At 55.5% G+C, this 18,933-nt stretch overlaps 1 protein-coding gene across 2 annotated transcripts in view; it reads left to right on the forward strand.

Annotated features, from left to right (window-relative positions):
- The window catches only part of LOC116944835 (alpha-N-acetylgalactosaminide alpha-2,6-sialyltransferase 3-like), a 62,717-nt gene that overhangs the window by 30,651 nt on the left and 13,133 nt on the right, over positions 1-18,933 (forward strand). Inside the window, exon 1 of one of the 2 annotated variants that reach the window (XM_032958636.2) lies at positions 2,175-2,441. The exons of the other annotated variant lie outside the window; for it this stretch is intronic. Coding sequence (XP_032814527.2) covers positions 2,415-2,441 — 27 coding nt within the window. The 5' untranslated portion in view covers positions 2,175-2,414. Of the gene's footprint in view, positions 1-2,174; positions 2,442-18,933 lie in introns of those variants that run through there. 2 annotated transcript variants of the gene reach the window in all.

Below are 18,933 nucleotides of genomic sequence, written 5' to 3' on the forward strand. Positions count from 1 at the left end.
TAGGTGACGTCACTCCACATGGGGGGGGCGAGGCGCCTCCTCCCCCCTCGGCGTCAACTTACAACCCTCACTACAAAGGCAGAACCCTCACGTCACGTGATCTCTGTAACGCTGTTGAGACATCAAAGTAAAAAGGACGTCGTAATGAACAAGGGATTATAATCTTAACATGAAATAATAGGTCTGTGTCACCGCGCCCTTACAAAGTGCACACGCATTGATGCAATGGATATCACGTCGCGGTCTGCTTTTCGCTTGCAAGTTTCAGATTTACTCCAATAAACCCGTCCATGGACGGGCTAAAGGCGAGTTTATAATAATCATCGTCGTTTTCAGTTACTTGCATCGTCGCTACCAGCATCTTCATCGCTAATATTGATCATCAGCAGCATCGACAGCGGCATCCTTCGGTCGTAGTCATCAACATCGGAGCCACCAGTCAGAGCCACCACCGTCAAAGCCACCACAGTCAGAGCCACCACCGTCAGAGCCACCACCGTCAGAGCCACCACAGTCAGAGCCACCACCGTCAGAGCCACCACAGTCAGAGCCACCACCGTCAAAGCCACCACCGTCAGAGCCACCACCGTCAAAGCCACCACCGTCAGAGCCACCACCGTCAAAGCCACCACCGTCAGAGCCACCACCGTTAGAGCCACCACAGTCAGAGCCACCACAGTCAGAGCCACCACCGTCAGAGCCACCACAGTCAGAGCCACCACCGTCAAAGCCACCACAGTCAGAGCCACCACAGTCAGAGCCACCACAGTCAGAGCCACCACCGTCAGAGCCACCACCGTCAAAGCCACCACCGTCAGAGCCACCACCGTTAGAGCCACCACAGTCAGAGCCACCACAGTCAGAGCCACCACCGTCAGAGCCACCACAGTCAGAGCCACCACCGTCAAAGCCACCACCGTCAAAGCCACCACAGTCAGAGCCACCACAGTCAGAGCCACCACCGTCAGAGCCATCACAGTCAGAGCCACCACCGTCAGAGCCACCACCGTCAGAGCCACCACAGTCAGAGCCACCACAGTCAGAGCCACCACAGTCAGAGCCACCACCGTCAAAGCCACCACCGTCAGAGCCACCACCGTCAGAGCCACCTCGTGACCTCTGCACCGCTTGACCCTGGGACCCCCACTGACGTTTGGACCCTTCGACTTCTGAATCACTTGCCCCCTAGGACGCCTGTGCTAGGTGGCCATTTCAGACTGAGTCGACCTAGAGGAGGCCCAGCACCGCGACCGGTGTAAATAACGTCGCCGCTGAGTGTTAGTCGCGAGCGGGAATGAAACTCGGGTGGCCGAGTTGCGTAGTGCCGTGCACGAACCGCGACGCCACCTCCACCACGACAACAGTCGAACAGACGCGCAGCCTAGCAGGCTGTGAGCGAGCACCTGGGGCAGGCAGGAACGGAGGGAGCGAAGTGGGAGCGAGGAATAGAGGCAGGGACGGAGGATGGTGGAGGGATTCAAGAGGGATGGGGGAAGAAGGGGATGAGAGGGAGGAGGAGTAGTACAGTAGGGATGGGAGGGATGACGGAGTCACAGGCTGGGCACGGAGAGCGAGAGCCGCGGTGATGCACACACGGGGCAAGGATGGAGACGGGGACCAGGAGGAGTGGGAGGAGAAGGAGTGGGAGGAGGGGGAGGAGACGGGGACCAGGAGGAGTGGGAGGAGACAGGGACCAGGAGGAGTGGGAGGAGAAGGAGTGGGAGGAGGGGGAGGAGACCGGGACCAGGAGGAGGGGGAGGAGACAGGACCAGGAGGAGTGGGAGGAGACGGGGACCAGGAGGAGTGGGAGGAGAAGGAGTGGGAGGAGGGGGAGGAGGGGGAGGAGACGGGACCAGGAGGAGGGGGAGGAGACGGGACCAGGAGGAGTGGGAGGAGAAGGAGTGGGAGGAGGGGGAGGAGAAGGAGTGGGAGGAGGGGGAGGAGACGGGACCAGGAGGAGTGGGAGGAGACGGGACCAGGAGGAGTGGGAGGAGAAGGAGTGGGAGGAGGGGGAGGAAAAGGAGTGGGAGGAGGGGGAGGAGACGGGGACCAGGAGGAGTGGGAGGAGCAGTTGAAGAAGCGGGGAGGAGGGCGGAGGAAGAGAAATCGGGGGTGAGAGAGGAAGAGGATGGGGAGGAGGGGGAGGTGGAGGGGCAGGAGGTTGAGGAGGGGGAGAAGGAGGAGGGGTTGTGGATGAAACGCGAGCCTCGCGCGTCACGTGGCTCGCTGAGAGCGCGACCCGCGCGGAGCGAGGGGGATTGTGGGACGTGGCTGGGAGCGCAGTAACGGAGCTCTGCGAGGAGGAGGGAGAGGAGGAGGAGAATCCGGGCCGCTCTGCCTCACTCCCTCCCTCTCGCTCACTCCGTCTCTCTCGCGCTCCTTCGCTCGCTCGCTCGCCCTCCCGGCATGAGGCGATGGCACCCAGACCCTGCACCCCGAAGGTAGGGGCTTCCCCTATCCCCTCGCTCCCCTTATCCCCTCGCTCCCGTTATTCCCTCCCCGAATCCCATCGCTCCCGTTATCCCCTCGCTCTCAGCATCCCCTCCCTTATCCCCTCGCTGCTCGTCTCCCCACGTCCCCATTATCTCTCTTCTACCCACCCCTTTAATCGTCCCTGTACCTCGACATCCCGGCGTACCCCTCGCTGCTCCCCGTGCACCCCCCTCATGTCGGACCCCCTCGTCCCACCGATCCCTGCGCTGACAGAGTCAGCTGCTGCTGCTGCTGTGGGGGGCTCTGGGCGGAGGCGAGGGATCATAGAATGTCGGTGCCGTGTACTCAGCCCCTGTGTGTGCCGTGTACCCAGTCCCTGTGTGTGCCGTGTACTCAGTCCCTGTGTGTGCCGTGTACCCAGTCCCTGTGTGTGCCGTGTACCCAGTCCCTGTGTGTGCCGTGTACCCAGTCCCTGTGTGTGCCGTGTACTCAGTCCCTGTGTGTGCCGTGTACTCAGTCCCTGTGTGTGCCGTGTACCCAGTCTCTGTGTGTGCCGTGTACTCAGTCCCTGTGTGTGCCGTGTACTCAGTCCCTGTGTGTGCCGTGTACTCAGCCCCTGTGTGTGCCGTGTACTCAGTCCCTGTGTGTGCCGTGTACTCAGCCCCTGTGTGTGCCGTGTACCCAGTCCCTGTGTGTGCCGTGTACTCAGTCCCTGTGTGTGCCGTGTACTCAGTCCCTGTGTGTGCCGTGTACTCAGCCCCTGTGTGTGCCGTGTACTCAGTCCCTGTGTGTGCCGTGTACTCAGTCCCTGTGTGTGCCGTGTACCCAGTCCCTGTGTGTGTACTCAGTCCCTGTGTGTGTACCCAGTCCCTTTGTGTGCCGTGTACCCAGTCCCTGTGTGTGTACTCAGTCCCTGTGTGTGTACCCAGTCCCTGTGTGTGCCGTGTACCCAGTTTCTGTGTGTGCCGTGTACTCAGTCCCTGTGTGTGGCGTGTACTCAGTCCCTGTGTGTGGCGTGTACTCAGCCCCTGTGTGTGCCGTGTACTCAGTCTCTGTGTGTGCCGTGTACTCAGCTCCTGTGTGTGCCGTGTACTCAGCCCCTGTGTGTGCCGTGTACTCAGTCTCTGTGTGTGCCGTGTACCCAGTCCCTGTGTGTGCCGTGTACTCAATCCCTGTGTGTGCCGTGTACTCAGTCTCTGTGTGTGCCGTGTACTCAGTCTCTGTGTGTGCCGTGTACCCAGTCCCTGTGTGTGTACTCAGTCTCTGTGTGTGCCGTGTACTCAATCCCTGTGTGTGCCGTGTACTCAGTCCCTGTGTGTGCCGTGTACTCAGTCCCTGTGTGTGCCGTGTACCCAGTCCCTGTGTGTGTACTCAGTCTCTGTGTGTGCCGTGTACCCAGTCCCTGTGTGTGCCGTGTACTCAGTCTCTGTGTGTGCCGTGTACTCAGCTCCTGTGTGTGCCGTGTACTCAATCCCTGTGTGTGCCGTATACTCAGTCTCTGTGTGTGCCGTGTACTCAGTCCCTGTGTGTGGCGTGTACCCAGTCCCTGTGTGTGCCGTGTACTCAGTCTCTGTGTGTGCCGTGTACCCAGTCCCTGTGTGTGCCGTGTACTCAGCTCCTGTGTGTGCCGTGTACTCAGTCCCTGTGTGTGCCGTGTACCCAGTCCCTGTGTGTGCCGTGTACCCAGTCCCTGTGTGTGCCGTGTACTCAGCCCCTGTGTGTGCCGTGTACTCTGTCCCTGTGTGTGCCGTGTACCCAGTCCCTGTGTGTGCCGTGTACTCAGCCCCTGTGTGTGCCGTGTACTCAGCCCCTGTGTGTGCCGTGTACTCAGCTCCTGTGTGAATGCTCCCATTGTGAGTCGCCGGGTCCACACGAGCAGCAGGCCAACGCATCCCTTCTCCCCTGTCGCTCCACCGGCCACGACCCCCCACACGTTGCGTCGGCGCGACATCGAGCAGTGGATTGACGCGCGGTCTGTGCATTGCGCGCCCTGTAACCCGTCCCGTGAGTGAGTGAGTAAGTGAGTGAGTTCGCGAGTGAGTGAGTGCGTGAGTAAGTGAGTGAGTGAGTTCGCGAGTGAGTAAGTGAGTGAGGAAGTGAGTGAGTGCGTGAGTTCGCGAGTAAGTGAGTGCGTGAGTAAGTGAGTAAGTGAGTGAGTGCGTGAGTTCGCGAGTGAGTGAGTAAGTGAGTGAGTGAGTAAGTGAGTAAGTCCGTGAGTGAGTGAGTGAGTAAGTGAGTGAGTAAGTGAGTAAGTAAGTGAGTGCGTGAGTAAGTGAGTGAGTTCGCGAGTGAGTGAGTAAGTGAGTGAGTTCGCGAGTGAGTGAGTGAGTAAGTGAGTTCGCGAGTAAGTGAGTAAGTGAGTGCGTGCCTGAGTGAGTAAGTGCGTGAGTGAGCAAGTGAGTGAGTGAGTTCGCGAGTAAGTGAGTGAGTGCGCGAGTAAGTTAGTGTGTGCGTGAGTGAGCAAGTGAGTGAGTGAGCGAGTGAGTGAGCAAGTGCGTGAGTAAGTGAGTAAGTGAGTGAGCAAGTGAGTGAGTGCGTAAGTGAGTGAGTGCGTAAGTGAGTGAGTGCGTGAGTGAGTGAGCAAGTGCGTGAGTGAGTAAGCAAGTGCGTGAGTGAGTAAGTGAGTGAGCAAGTGAGTGAGTGCGTAAGTGAGTGAGTGCGTGAGTGAGTGAGCAAGTGCGTGAGTGAGTGCGTGAGTGAGTGAGTAAGTGAGCGAGTGAGTGAGTGCGTGCGTAAATGAGTGCATCAGTGCGTGAGTGAGTGAGGAAGTGAGCGAGTGAGTGAGGGCGTAAATGAGTGCATCAGTGCGTGAGTGAGTGCGTGAGTGATTGAGTGCGTGAGTGAGCAAGTGAGTGAGTGAGTGCGTGAGTGAGTGCGTGAGTGAGTGCGAGGGTGAGTGCGAGAGTGAGTGCGTGAGTGAGTGCGTGTGTCCCTAACAGCACTTGCCCCCAGAAGTCGGTTAAGGCTGTACGGGGAATCTTTGTCTTTGTGTGTCGGCCTTCACAGGTGCTCGCTAATAGCACTTGCCCCAACAGTCTGACAAGCTATACGGGGGGCTTTGTTACGTGTCGTGAGCAGTCCGGTATGCTTGAGCTTGTCTCTGTACTTTATATGTTGAACTTCTCTCGCACCGTGCGTAGCAAACCGTGCTAATCGGAGGTGTTGATGATACATGAGCCTCGCTTATGAGTGAGTGTGAGTTGTGTGTGAGTGAGAGTGTGGTGAGAGTGTGAGTTGTGAATGAGAGTGTGAGTAGTGAGTGTGAGTAGTGAGAGAGTTGTGAGAGCGTGTGAGTTGTGAATGAGAGTGTGAGTTGTGTGTGAGTGAGTTGTGAATGGGTGAGTGTGAGTTGTGTGTGAGTGAGAGAGTTGTGAGGGAGTGTGAGTTGTGTGAGAGAGTAGTGAGTGAGAGAGTGTGAGTTGTGTGAGAGTTGTGAATGAGAGAGGGTGAGTTGTGTGAGAGAGTAGTGAATGAGAGAGTGTGAGTTGTGTGTGAGTGAGAGAGTTGTGAATGAGTGTGAGTTGTGTGAGAGAGTGGTGAGTGAGTGTGAGTTGTGTGAGTGAGAGAGTGGTGAGTGAGTGTGAGTTGTGTGAGTTGTGTGAGTGAGAGAGTGGTGAGTGGGTGTGAGTTGTGAATGAGTGAGTGTGAGTTGCGTGAGAATAGTGAGAGAGTGGTGAGAGAGTGTGAGTTGTGAATGAGAGAGTGTGAGTTGTGTGTGAGTGAGAGTGTAGTGAGTGAGTGTGAGTTGTGTGAGAGTAGTGAGAGAGTGTGAGTTGTGTGTGAGTTGTGTGAGAGAGTGGTGAGAGAGTGTGAGTTGTGAATGAGAGAGAGTGAGTTGTGTGTGAGTGAGTTGTGAATGAGAGGGTGTGAGTTGTGTGAGAGTAGTGAGAGAGTTGTGAATGAGAGTAGTGAGAGAGTTGTGAATGAGAGTAGTGAGTTGTGTGTGAATGAGAGAGTGTGAGTTGTGTGAGAGAGTGTGAGTTGTGTGAGTGAGAGAGTTGTGAGAGAGTGAGTGTGAGTTGTGTGTGAGTGAGAGAGTAGTGAGTGAGTTAGTTGTGTGAGAGTAGTGAGAGAGTGAGTGTGAGTTGTGTGTGAGTGAGAGAGTTGTGAGAGAGTGAGTGAGTTGTGAGAGAGTGTGAGTTGTGTGTGAGAAAGTAGTGAGTGAGTGTGAGTGAGAGTTGTGAGAGAGTTGAGTTGTGTGTGAGTGAGTGGTGAGTGAGAGAGTGTGAGTTGTGTGTGAGGGAGTAGTGAGTGAGTGTGAGTTGTGAGAGAGTTGTGAGTTGTGTGTGAGAGAGTTGTGAGTGAGTGAGTGTGAGTTGTGAGAGAGTTGTGAGTTGTGTGTGAGTGTGAGAGTGTGAGTTGTGTGTGAGAGAGTAGTGAGTGAGTGAGTGTGAGTTGTGTGTGAGTGAGAGAGTTGTGAGAGAGTTGTGAGAGAGTGAGTGAGTTGTGAGAGGGTGTGAGTTGTGTGTGAGAGAGTAGTGAGTGAGTGTGAGTTGTGAGAGAGTTGAGTTGTGTGTGAGTGAGTGGTGAGTGAGAGAGTGTGAGTTGTGTGTGAGAGAGTAGTGAGTGAGTGTGAGTTGTGAGAGAGTTGTGAGTTGTGTGTGAGAGAGTTGTGAGTGAGTGAGTGTGAGTTGTGAGAGAGATGTGAGTTGTGTGTGAGTGAGAGCGTGTGAGTTGTGTGTGAGAGAAGTGAGTGAGTGTGAGTTGTGAGAGAGTTGTGAGTTGTGTGTGAGTGAGAGAGTGTCAGTTGTGTGTGTGAGAGTAGTGAGTGAGTGAGTGTGAGTTGTGAGAGAGTTGTGAGTTGTGTGTGAGTTGTGTGTGAGAGAGTTGTCAGTGAGTGAGTGTGAGTTGTGTGTGAGTGAGAGAGTGGTGAGTGAGAGCATGTGAGTTGTGTGTGAGAGTAGTGAGTGAGTGAGTGTGAGTTGTGAGAGAGAATGAGTTGTGTGAGTGTGAGTTGCGAGCTGCGTGTATGGGTGCGCGCGTGTGGAGCGGTAGTGTACTCAACTACAGTATTGTCTTTTATTGACCAGGTAAGGCCCACTGAGCTGTATGCTGGGCACGATGAGGCCCTGGGCACTGCTGCCCATGTCACTGCGTTCGTTTCACGCGGTTCTTCTTCCAGCCGCTGGACAGATGCCGTGACTGCTGGGAGCGTTCATTGTTTAGTCCGTGCCCTCATTCGAAGGGCGCGCGCTCTGAGTGCCGCAGATAAGCAGATTTAATTAGAAACCATTGAAGAAGAACACACCAAGGTGAAGCATAAAGATATTACAAGCGAAAATGCCTTCAATAGTTTGTGTTACTATGATGGTCATATCGGATGAGGCGGCTTTAGCAGGATGCCGGTAAATGCCATCGAGATTAAGTCGCCGTTCTGACGGGACGACCACGTGGTGAGCGCCACGTCGCTCTCGCTCGGTTTCACCTTAAATATTAGTTTGACTTTTGTTTCAGGTTGCGATAAGCCTCGCTTACAACGGCTCGACGACTTCGTCGCCACCGACAATAAATTGCAACGAGCAGCCAACAAATGACGCTGCAAAAAAAGAATGGGAAAAAATGTTTTTTAATGTTTTTTTTTAATTTTCTAAAATAATAAATGGAAACATTACTGCACGGAAAAAAAACAAGTTGCCATATTCCCCCAGTTTACCTGATGTATTAGCATTGCATAAGTGGTCAGGACGAGGGCTACGTGGCTGCTCTTTTAAGCTAAATTATAAAAAGAACACATTTAGCTCCTGATCGCATCGTGAATCAACGTCTTGTGGAGATTGAAAAACGGCGAAATGCCCGTGCCAGGTCGAATGATCGATTCAGTTTCCTTGTGGATAGATCGCTGTCCACAGAAACGACGTTGTTGTTGTGCGGGCCAAGGCGTTTGTTGCTGTATATCCAGCAGATATTTAAATAATCAGTCTGCGAGGAATTCCTGTAGTTCCGGCACTTGTATGCAGAGAAATAACAACAGATATGCTCAAATCCCAAATAGCTGACAAGCTGATCAGCAGCTTTAAGCAAGCTTACATTGCTCTCAGGATGTTTGGTGTCGTCTTGGGGACGAATTGTGAATGTAAGGGAGCGTTCTTTTAACCAAGCTACAGCTGATTTTAAAAAAGGTCTCCGATCAACCACAGGACAACGCCGCTTCTGTCGTCCCTTGCACTGCTACTCTCTTGAGAATGACCCCCTCGGCCGTCATTGACGGGTGCTGCTCGCTCAGAGAACCTCCGATTGGCACAGTTGGCTATGTACGGTGCGACAAACGTTCAACATGAATACGTACAACAGCCTGCTAAAGGGCACGTGGGGCGGGATCCTTGTGTGAGTCTGAGTGACACAACGCTGTGTCGCTTCTCCGGGCCGTACTTGCTGTTGCTGTTCGGCACGATGGATGTCCGACGTTTCGCTCCACGTGATAACGGGACCTTCAGAAACGTTGTGACTACGGCTACTGTATATAGATAGGCGTCACACTGTATTCTCCCTTAATTTAAAAACGAGCAAAACTTGGGTGGGTGCCGGGAAGTTTTGTAATCCGGTGTCGCTGCGTGCGAGAGAGAGATCATCATTTGTGTGACTTCATTGACACCAGGGGGGGGGGGGGGGGGGGTAGGGAGGGGGTGCATGCGTCTTACTTTCCCGAGCGTCTTGTAGCCCGGACGGACGCACGCGGTATTGGACACGTGGAATGGGAACGCGTATCCCTAACGCGGTGCAGCTGTGGTGGTGGTGCTGTGGTAGTAGTGGAGCTGTGGTGGTGGTGGAGCTGTGGTGATGGTGGAGCTGTGGTGATGGTGGAGCTGTGGTAGTAGTGGAGCTGTGGTGATGGTGGAGCTGTGGTAGTAGTGGAGCTGTGGTCATGGTGGAGCTGTGGTAGTAGTGGAGCTGTGGTGATGGTGGAGCTGTGGTGATGGTGGAGCTGTGGTAGTAGTGGAGCTGTGGTGATGGTGGAGCTGTGGTAGTAGTGGAGCTGTGGTGATGGTGGAGCTGTGGTGGTAGTGGAGCTGTGATCATGGTGGAGCTGTGGTAGTAGTGGAGCTGTGGTGATGGTGGAGCTGTGGTGATGGTGGAGCTGTGGTAGTAGTGGAGCTGTGGTAGTAGTGGAGCTGTGGTGATGGTGGAGCTGTGGTCATGGTGGAGCTGTGGTCATGGTGGAGCTGTGGTCATGGTGGAGCTGTGTTAGTAGTGGAGCTGTAGTCATGGTGGAGCTGTTGTGGTGGAGCTGTGGTGATGGTGGAGCTGTGGTCATGGTGGAGCTGTAGTCATGGTGGAGCTGTTGTGGTGGAGCTGTGGTCCTGGTGGAGCTGTGGTGGTGGGGGAGCTGTGGTGATGGTGGAGCTGTGGTCATGGTGGAGCTGTGGTCATGGTGGAGCTGTGGTAGTAGTGGAGCTGTGGTAGTAGTGGAGCTGTGGTCATGGTGGAGCTGTGGTAGTAGTGGAGCTGTGGTAGTAGTGGAGCTGTGGTCATGGTGGAGCTGTGGTGATGGTGGAGCTGTGGTCATGGTGGAGCTGTGGTAGTAGTGGAGCTGTGGTGATGGTGGAGCTGTGGTCATGGTGGAGCTGTGGTGATGGTGGAGCTGTGGTGATGGTGGAGCTGTGGTGATGGTGGAACTGTGGTAGTAGTGGAGCTGTGGTGATGGTGGAGTTGTGGTGATGGTGGGGCTGTGGTAGTAGAGGAGCTGTGGTGATGGTGGAGCTGTGGTAGTAGTGGAGCTGTGGTCATGGGGGAGCTGTGGTCATGGTGGAGCTGTGGTAGTAGTGGAGCTGTGGTCATGGTGGAGCTATGGTCATGGTGGAGCTGTGGTGATGGTGGAGCTGTGGTAGTAGTGGAGCTGTGGTCATGGGGGAGCTGTGGTCATGGTGGAGCTGTGGTAGTAGTGGAGCTGTGGTCATGGTGGAGCTGTGGTCATGGTGGAGCTGTGGTAGTAGTGGAGCTGTGGTCATGGTGGAGCTATGGTCATGGTGGAGCTGTGGTGATGGTGGAGCTGTGGTAGTAGTGGAGCTGTGGTCATGGGGGAGCTGTGGTCATGGTGGAGCTATGGTCATGGTGGAGCTGTGGTAGTAGTGGAGCTGTGGTCATGGTGGAGCTGTGGTCATGGTGGAGCTGTGGTAGTAGTGGAGCTGTGGTCATGGTGGAGCTGTGGTCATGGTGGAGCTGTGGTAGTAGTGGAGCTGTGGTAGTAGTGGAGCTGTGGTAGTAGTGGAGCTGTGGTAGTAGTGGAGCTGTGGTGATGGTGGAGCTGTGGTGATGGTGGAGCTGTGGTAGTAGTGGAGCTGTGGTAGTAGTGGAGCTGTGGTAGTAGTGGAGCTGTGGTAGTAGTGGAGCTGTGGTAGTAGTGGAGCTGTGTTCATGATGGAGCTATGGTCATGGAGGAGCTGTGGTAGTAGTGGAGCTGTGGTCATTGTGGTACTGCGGATCCGCGCTATTCTGACGTCTGTGCAGGAGGGGCGGGGTGTCAGCAGGGGGGTTGCCGAGTTCGATTCTCGCTCACGGCCAACACCGGTGACGATTATCCGAAGCGGTCTTGGGCTTCCCCGAGCCTCAAACGAGTACCTGGTGCGGTGTGTAAACATCGCCACTGGGGAGACAAAGGCGGCCGGGCGTGGTGCTGGCCACCCACCCCCTCGTGTGCCACCGTGCCCGGCCTTCATAGGTGCTACTCACTAATAGCACTTGCCCCAACAGTACATTAAGGCTATACGGGGGATCTTTGTCTTTGGGTGAATTGAGGGGGTTGGTGCAAAATTTCGCAATCCCGCATCCGGCCCGTCGCATGCCACCACAGCCCAGAGTGTGTGAGTGTGGGTGAGTGTGTGGTTGGTGAGTGTGTGTATATGAGTGTGTGTGGTGGGTGAGTGTGTGGTTGGTGAGAGTGTGTGATCATGTGAGTGTGTGTGGTGGGTGAGTGTGTGAGTGTGTGAGAGTGTATGTGGTTGGTGAGTGTGTGTGGCTGGCCTGCCTACGATCCATCCTGGGTTTAACCAGGCTGGATTGTGTGAGGAGCTCACAAATCCTTGAAAGATCTGGGCAAAGTCCCATCGGTGAGCTCCTCCTGCAGGCAAGGCTGCGTTGGCTGAGTCATGTAGCCCGCATGCCCGAACACCGCATGCCGAAACAGCTTTTGTTTGGCCGGATTGAGGGGGCTAAGCGGGCGCGGCACGGGCTAGAGAAGAGATGGAGTGATGTGGTACAGGAGGACGTGGAGCTGAGTGGACTTGCCGATGACTGGTACCAGCGGTGTCAAGATCGGCCTCTGTGGAGGAGGCTCGTGAAGGATGCTACTGGGCAGTTGGAGGCAGTCGCCCTCCAACAACAACGGAGGACGGAGGAGCGACGCTCAGAACAACGAGCGGAGCGCCGGGTGGCTAAAGCACAGCAGGTTGGCACAGTAGGGGGCACAGGTGGTGCATCAGCCAGTTATCTCAGTCAGTCGACCCGTGGCACTTGGGTCTGCCCCGTGACCTCCTGCCAGCAGGCGTTCGACACTTCACGTGGCCTCAGGGTGCACATAGCCTGGCACACGCGTCGTGGTGACGTCACCGCCACTTAGTGGCGAATGGCGGTTGTTGTTGTTGTTGTGTGTGTGGTGGGTGAGAGTGTGTGTGGTGTGTGAGTGTGTGAGTGTGAGAGTGTGTGGTTGGTGAGTGTGTGTGGTTGGTGTGTGTGGTGGGTGAGTGTGTGAGAGTGTGTGGTTGGTGAGTGTGTGTGGTTGGTGAGTATGTGTGGTGGGTGAGTGTGTGAGTATGTGAGAGTGTGTGTGGTTGGTGAGTGTGTGAGAGTGTGTGTGGTTGGTGAGTGTGTGTGGTTGGTGAGAGTGTGTGGTGGGTGAGTGTGTGAGTGTGTGTGGTGGGTGAGTGTGTGAGTATGTGAGTATGTGAGAGTGTGTGTGGTGGGTGAGTGTGTGAGTGTGTGTGGTGGGTGAGTGTGTGAGTATGTGAGAGTATGTGAGAGTGTGTGTGGTGGGTGAGTGGGCATGGGCGTGTGTGTGGGCATGGATGTGTGTGTGTGTGGGCATGGGTTTGTGTGTGTATGTGTGGGCATGGGTGTGTGTGTGGGCATGGGCGTGTGTGTGGGCATGGATGTATGTGAGAGTGTGTGTGGTGGGTGAGTGTGTGAGTATGTGAGAGTGTGTGTGGTTGGTGAGTGTGTGTGGTTGGTGAGAGTGTGTGTAGTTGGTGAGTGTGTGTGGTGTGTGAGTGTGTGAGTATGTGAGTGTGTGTGTGGTTGGTGAGTGTGTGTGGTGGGTGAGTATGTGAGAGTGTGTGTGGTGGGTGAGTGTGTGAGTGTAAGAGTGTGTGTGGTTGGTGAGTGTGTGTGGTTGGTGAGTGTGTGTGGTGGGTGAGTGTGAGAGTGTGTGTGGTGGGTGAGTGTGTGAGTATGTGAGAGTGTGTGTTGTGGGTGAGTGTGTGTGGTGGGTGAGTGTGTGAGTGTGCGAGTATGTGAGTGTGTGTGTGGTTGGTGAGTGTGTGTGGTGGGTGAGTATGTGAGAGTGTGTGTGGTGGGTGAGTGTATGAGTATGTGAGAGTGTATGTGGTGGGTGAGTGTTTGAGTATGTGAGAATGTGTGTGGTTGGTGAGTGGGTGTGGTGGGTGAGTGTGTGAGTGTGCGAGTATGTGAGAGTGTGTGTGGTTGGTGAGTGTGTGTGGTGGGTGAGTGTGTGAGTGTGCGAGTATGTGAGAGTGTGTGTGGTTGGTGAGTGTGTGTGGTGGGTGACTTCATGCCAGCAGCAGCGATGTGCTTCAATGTCGAGCTCTGATGCCGGCCACGACTAAAGGGCTTCAGCAGAGAGAGAGAGAGTTCGTGTCGCCGCTGTTCCTCCTCCGTCGAAGGAGCGCTGACTACCACAGTGGGTTTGCTGTGCGCCCCGTAGTTTGGTTTGTGTGTGTGGGCATGGGTGTGTGTGTGTGTGTGGGCATGGGTTTGTGTGTGTGGCCATGTGTGTGTGTGGGCATGGGTTTGTGTGTGTGTGTGGGCATGGGTGTGTGTGTGGGCATTGGGGTGTGTGTGTGGGCATGGGTTTGTGTGTGTGGGCATGGGTTTGCGTGTGTGTGTGTGGGCATGGGTGTGTGTGTGTGGGCATGGGTATGTGTGTGTGGGCATGGGTTTGTGTGTGTGTGGGCAGGAGTTTGTGTGTGTGTGTGGGCATGGGTTTGTGTGTGTGTGTGGGCATGGGTGTGTGTGTGTGTGTGGGCTTGGGTTTGTGTGTGTGTGTGGGCATGAGTTTGTGTGTGTGTGTGGGCATGGGTTTGTGTGTGTGTGTGGGCATGGGTTTGTGTGTGTGTGTGGGCATGGGTGTGTGTGTGTGGGCATGGGTTTGCGTGTGTGTGTGGGCATGTGTGTGTGTGTGTGGGCATGTGTGTGTGTGTGTGGGCATGTGTGTGTGTGTCTGTGGGCATGTGTGTGTGTGTGGGCATGGGTTTGTGTGTGTGTGTGGGCATGGGTGTGTGTGTGGGTGGGCATGGGCGTGTGTGTGGGTGGGCATGGGCGTGTGTGTGGGCATGGGTGTGTGTGGGCATGGGTGTGTGTGTGTGGGCATGGGTGTGTGTGTGTGTGGGCATGGGCGTGTGTGTGGGCATGGATGTGTGTGTGTGTGGGCATGGGTTTGTGTGTGTGTGTGGGCATGGGTTTGTGTGTGTATGTGTGGGCATGGGTGTGTGTGTGTGGGCATGGGTGTGTGTGTGTGGGCATGGGTTTGTGTGTGTATGTGTGGGCATGGGTGTGTGTGTGTGGGCATGGGTTTGTGTGTGTATGTGTGGGCATGGGTGTGTGTGTGTGGGCATGGGTGTGTGTGTGTGTGTGGGCTTGGGTTTGTGTGTGTGTGTGGGCATGAGTTTGTGTGTGTGTGTGGGCATGGGTTTGTGTGTGTGTGTGGGCATGGGTGTGTGTGTGTGGGCATGGGTTTGCGTGTGTGTGTGGGCATGTGTGTGTGTGTGTGGGCATGTGTGTGTGTGTGTGGGCATGTGTGTGTGTGTCTGTGGGCATGTGTGTGTGTGTGGGCATGGGTTTGTGTGTGTGTGTGGGCATGGGTGTGTGTGTGGGTGGGCATGGGTGTGTGTGTGGGTGGGCATGGGCGTGTGTGTGGGCATGGGTGTGTGTGGGCATGGGTGTGTGTGTGTGGGCATGGGTGTGTGTGTGTGTGGGCATGGGCGTGTGTGTGGGCATGGATGTGTGTGTGTGTGGGCATGGGTTTGTGTGTGTGTGTGGGCATGGGTTTGTGTGTGTATGTGTGGGCATGGGTGTGTGTGTGTGGGCATGGGTGTGTGTGTGTGGGCATGGGTTTGTGTGTGTATGTGTGGGCATGGGTGTGTGTGTGTGGGCATGGGTTTGTGTGTGTATGTGTGGGCATGGGTGTGTGTGTGTGGGCATGGGTTTGTGTGTGTATGTGTGGGCATGGGTGTGTGTGTGGGCATGGGTTTCCTCCGGGTTCTCCAGCTTCCTTCTCCCACAGCTCAACCCACAGCCACAGTGGTACCGGCATTGGCCCAACAAACATTGAAATGCCGAGACAAGTGACTGCAAAGTGAGCCTCTTGAACGAGAGCCCTGAAGGACTCGGCGCGAGGCTTTCCTGGCTCGCTTCCGCCGGGGCCCTCTTATCCTGAGTGGCTCCCCAGCACAGGCAGCTCCTGTTGCGCCTACACCGTCAAGCATTCACACCCTGGGCACGCAGAGACAAAGATGACCCCCAGCGTAGCCTGCGACAGACTGTCGGGGAAAAGTAGCTGGTCGCGAGCAGGCCCGCACCGGCAGACAAAGGGGGTGGGTGGCCAACGCCACGCCCGACCGCCTTTGTCTCCCTCAGTGGCGATGTGTACACGTATAATGACGTACTAATTTGAGGTTGAGTCGACCTCGGCAAAGGCCGGGACCGGTTCAGATAATTGTCGCGGGTGTAGGCCGTGAGCGGGAATGGAAACACACAAACCCCAGCAGGCCATCCTCTCCCAGTGTGCAGGGATGGTGCCCCGCTCCATCACGTCTCACACTCGTGCTGCTCGTGGACAGGAGCCGTGTTGGTCGCACTTCTGTCATGGGAACTGGCAGCAGGCGCAGCGGCAGAAGTTCAATTTAATCGAGGGACAATGCGAGCTGCTCACTTTGAGTTCCTGAACAAGGTTCCCGGCGCGCGGAGCGAAACGTCGAACAACGTGCTGAGTGAATGGCGATGGTGCGGCGCATGCGGTGGGAGTGGGTAGCGAATGCGGCTGCGAAGGGCACGTGACTCAGTAGCACCCCCGCTCGGGGTGAGGAGTGTCAGGGTGAGGGGTGTCAGGGTGAGGAGTGTCAGGGTGAGGGGTGTCAGGGTGAGGGGTGTCAGGGTGAGGGGTGTCAGGGTGAGGGGTGTCAGAGGGGTGTCAGGGTGAGGAGTGTCAGGGTGAGGGGTGTCAGGGTGAGGAGTGTCAGGGTGAGGGGTGTCAGGGTGAGGGGTGTCAGGGTGAGGGGTGTCAGGGTGAGGAGTGAGGGGTGAGGAGTGTCAGGGTGAGGAGTGAGGAGTGTCAGGATGAGGAGTGAGGGATGAGGGGTGTCAGGGTGAGGAGTGTCAGGGTGAGGGGTGTCAGGGTGAGGAGTGAGTAGTGTCAGGGTGAGGAGTGAGGGGTGAGGAGTGTCAGGGTGAGGAGTGAGGGGTGAGGAGTGACAGGTGAGAGGTGTCAGCGTGAGGAGTGTCAGGGTGAGGAGTGAGGGGTGAGGGGTTTGTGTTTACAGTGGGATGGGTGTACAGTGATGTGTGGAGTTGGACTCAGCTGGCAGTCAGGCTGAGGGCGAGGTGAGTGGTTAGGGGTTAAGGGCTAGAGGTTAGGGGTTAAGGGTTATGGGTTAAGGGTTAGGAGTTAAGATGTAGGGGTTAAGATATAGGGGTTAAGATGTAGGGGTTAAGGGTTAGGGGTTAAGGGTTAGGGGTTAGAGTTTATGGTTAGTGTTGGGAGTTTTACGACTGCAAAGTTGAAGACGCAGAAGGACCAATCTCAAGTCTCAAACATCACGTTCAGCTTCGATCGTGTGCAGAGTTTGGGTCTCCATGCGAGTCTCTCTCAAACCATAGACGGCAGAGTGAACCCATCACCACTCACGCCAATCATTCATCGGCAGCAGCTTGCAACACATTCACCCGGTGTGTGTGTCTGCGTGTGTCTGCGGGTCGCTATGAGAGTCTCTGGGTCTCTATGCGAGTCTATGAATGTCCCTGATTTTGAGCCAGCTCATCGACCCTCAGGGATTGATCAAATTGCCACCACTTAGTGGGGAAGTCAACAGTGGTTGTAGTGGTGTGGGTGAGTCGAGTGGTGAGTTTAGTGCTGGTGTGGGTGAGTCGAGTGGTGAGTTTAGTGCTGGTGTGGGTGAGTCGAGTGGTGAGTTTAGTGCTGGTGTGGGTGAGTCGAGCGGTGAGTTTAGTGTTGGTGTGGGTGAGCCATGTGGTGAGTTTAGTGCTGGTGTGGGTGAGTCGAGTGGTGAGTTTAGTGTTGGTGTGGGTGAGTCGAGTGGTGAGTTTAGTGCTGGTGTGGGTGAGTCGAGTGGTGAGTTTAGTGTTGGTGTGGGTGAGTCGAGCGGTTAGTTTAGTGTTGGTGTGGGTGAGCCGTGTGGTGAGTTTAGTGCTGGTGTGGGTGTGTCGAGTGGTGAGTTTAGTGTTGGTATGGGTGAGTCGAGTGGTGGATTTAGTGATGGTGTGGGTGAGTCGAGTGGTGAGTTTAGTGTTGGTGTGGGTGAGTCGAGTGGTGAGTTTCGTGTTGGTGTGGGTGAGTCGAGTGGTGAGTTTCGTATCAGTATTGCTGAACCTGTGTGGTGGACAGATAGATGCACACAGGTACGGGCACACACGTTGACACACAGACGACGGACAGACACACTGATGGAAAATAAATATCATCCAAGCAGCTGCCTTATCACAGGCAACGCCACACACACACAAACACGGGGGGCGGAGAGGGCGTTGACTCTGCTAATCAACTCCAGCAGCAGCTGCTGCAGCTGGAGAGGCTCCAATTCAAGTAGCTTCGTCACGAGGGTTTCTCCCTTCCGCTCTCTCGCCCTCCTTGCCACGTCGTCAGCCCTGCTGCACTAATTGCTGCCCCTCGTGGCGTGCACTGACGCGCCTCTTCCTGGGACCCACGCCGCGCCTGCAGCGGTGGCCCCTCGTGGCACCGTCACGGGGTTCAAAGTTGCCCACCAATTCTGGCCGACTCACGATTCCGTAAGGGGCCGTCCATAAATTACGTCACGCACCTAGGGGGGGGGGGGGGGGGTGAGAAATGTGACGTCACATGAAAATGCGCGACTGTAAATAACAACAACACGTTCTACTTAATTAAATAGACTTTTTAATAAATGTTTTCTCCTACAACATCAGAGTGCAGCGCCACATTAAATACGCACTACAATGACAATAGTTTAAAGCGATTTGAAGCATGTTTTATATTTGGGGGAGGGGGGGGGGCAGAGCTTTGTGACGTCATATTTGAGTGGGGGTCTGGCTTTTTGTGACGCCGTGTGACTAGGGGGGGGGTCAAAAATCGTTCAAACTCGCGTGACGTCATTTATGGACGGCCCCTAAAGAGCAGATGTTGTGCTACGGGAGACTGACATTTTTTTGCTGCCAGGCTCCGCGATTGTGAAATCCCCTTCCTCGAGTCTGGCAGTTTTTATTTTTTAAATCGCCGAATGAAACTCGGCTCGCTGTTACAGCGGGGGGCCTTCTCCCGGAACGTAAGCTTCACGTGAAACGCTTTTGAGGCCTTATTGCGAATTGCGTGATAGAAAGCCACGATTATGTTGTTATGTGTTGTTGTTCTTACAACTCAATTTGGCGCGTCTGTAAAACAGGCCGGGTCGGCCTAGCGGGACGGCGGAGGACCGGTTCGGATGTATCGTCGCCGATGTCGGCCGTGCATGAGCGGGACTCGAACTCGGGTGGCCGGGTCTGAAGTGCGGTGCGCTCATGGCTCCGATACCGCGTGTAGGAACACGTTCTCTGTATAGGAACATGCCCTCGTATAGGAACACGCGCTCCGTATAGGAACACGCGCTCCGTATAGGAACACGCGCTCCGTGTAGGAACACGCGCTCCATGTAGGAACACGCGCTCCGTGTAGGAACACTCGCTCCGTGTAGGAACACGCGCTCCGTGTAGGAACACGCGCTCCGTGTAGGAACACTCGCTCCGTGTAGGAACACGCGCTCCGTGTAGGAACACTCGCTCCGTGTAGGAACACGCGCTCCGTGTAGGAACACGCGCTCCGTGTAGGAACACGCGCTCCGTGTAGGAACACTCGCTCCGTGTAGGAACACGCGCTCCGTGTAGGAACACGTTCTCTGTATAGGAACATGCCCTCGTATAGGAACACGCGCTCCGTATAGGAACACGCGCTCCGTATAGGAACACGCGCTCCGTATAGGAACACGCGCTCCGTGTAGGAACACGCACTCCGTGTAGGAACACGCGCTCCGTGTAGGAACACTCGCTCCGTGTAGGAACACGCGCTCCGTGTAGGAACACTCGCTCCGT

The sequence above is a fragment of the Petromyzon marinus genome, chromosome 22 (assembly GCF_048934315.1).
Source record: "Petromyzon marinus isolate PM22_M1 ecotype Great Lakes invasive population chromosome 22, UKy_Petmar_22M1.pri1.0, whole genome shotgun sequence".
NCBI lineage: Eukaryota > Metazoa > Chordata > Hyperoartia > Petromyzontiformes > Petromyzontidae > Petromyzon > Petromyzon marinus.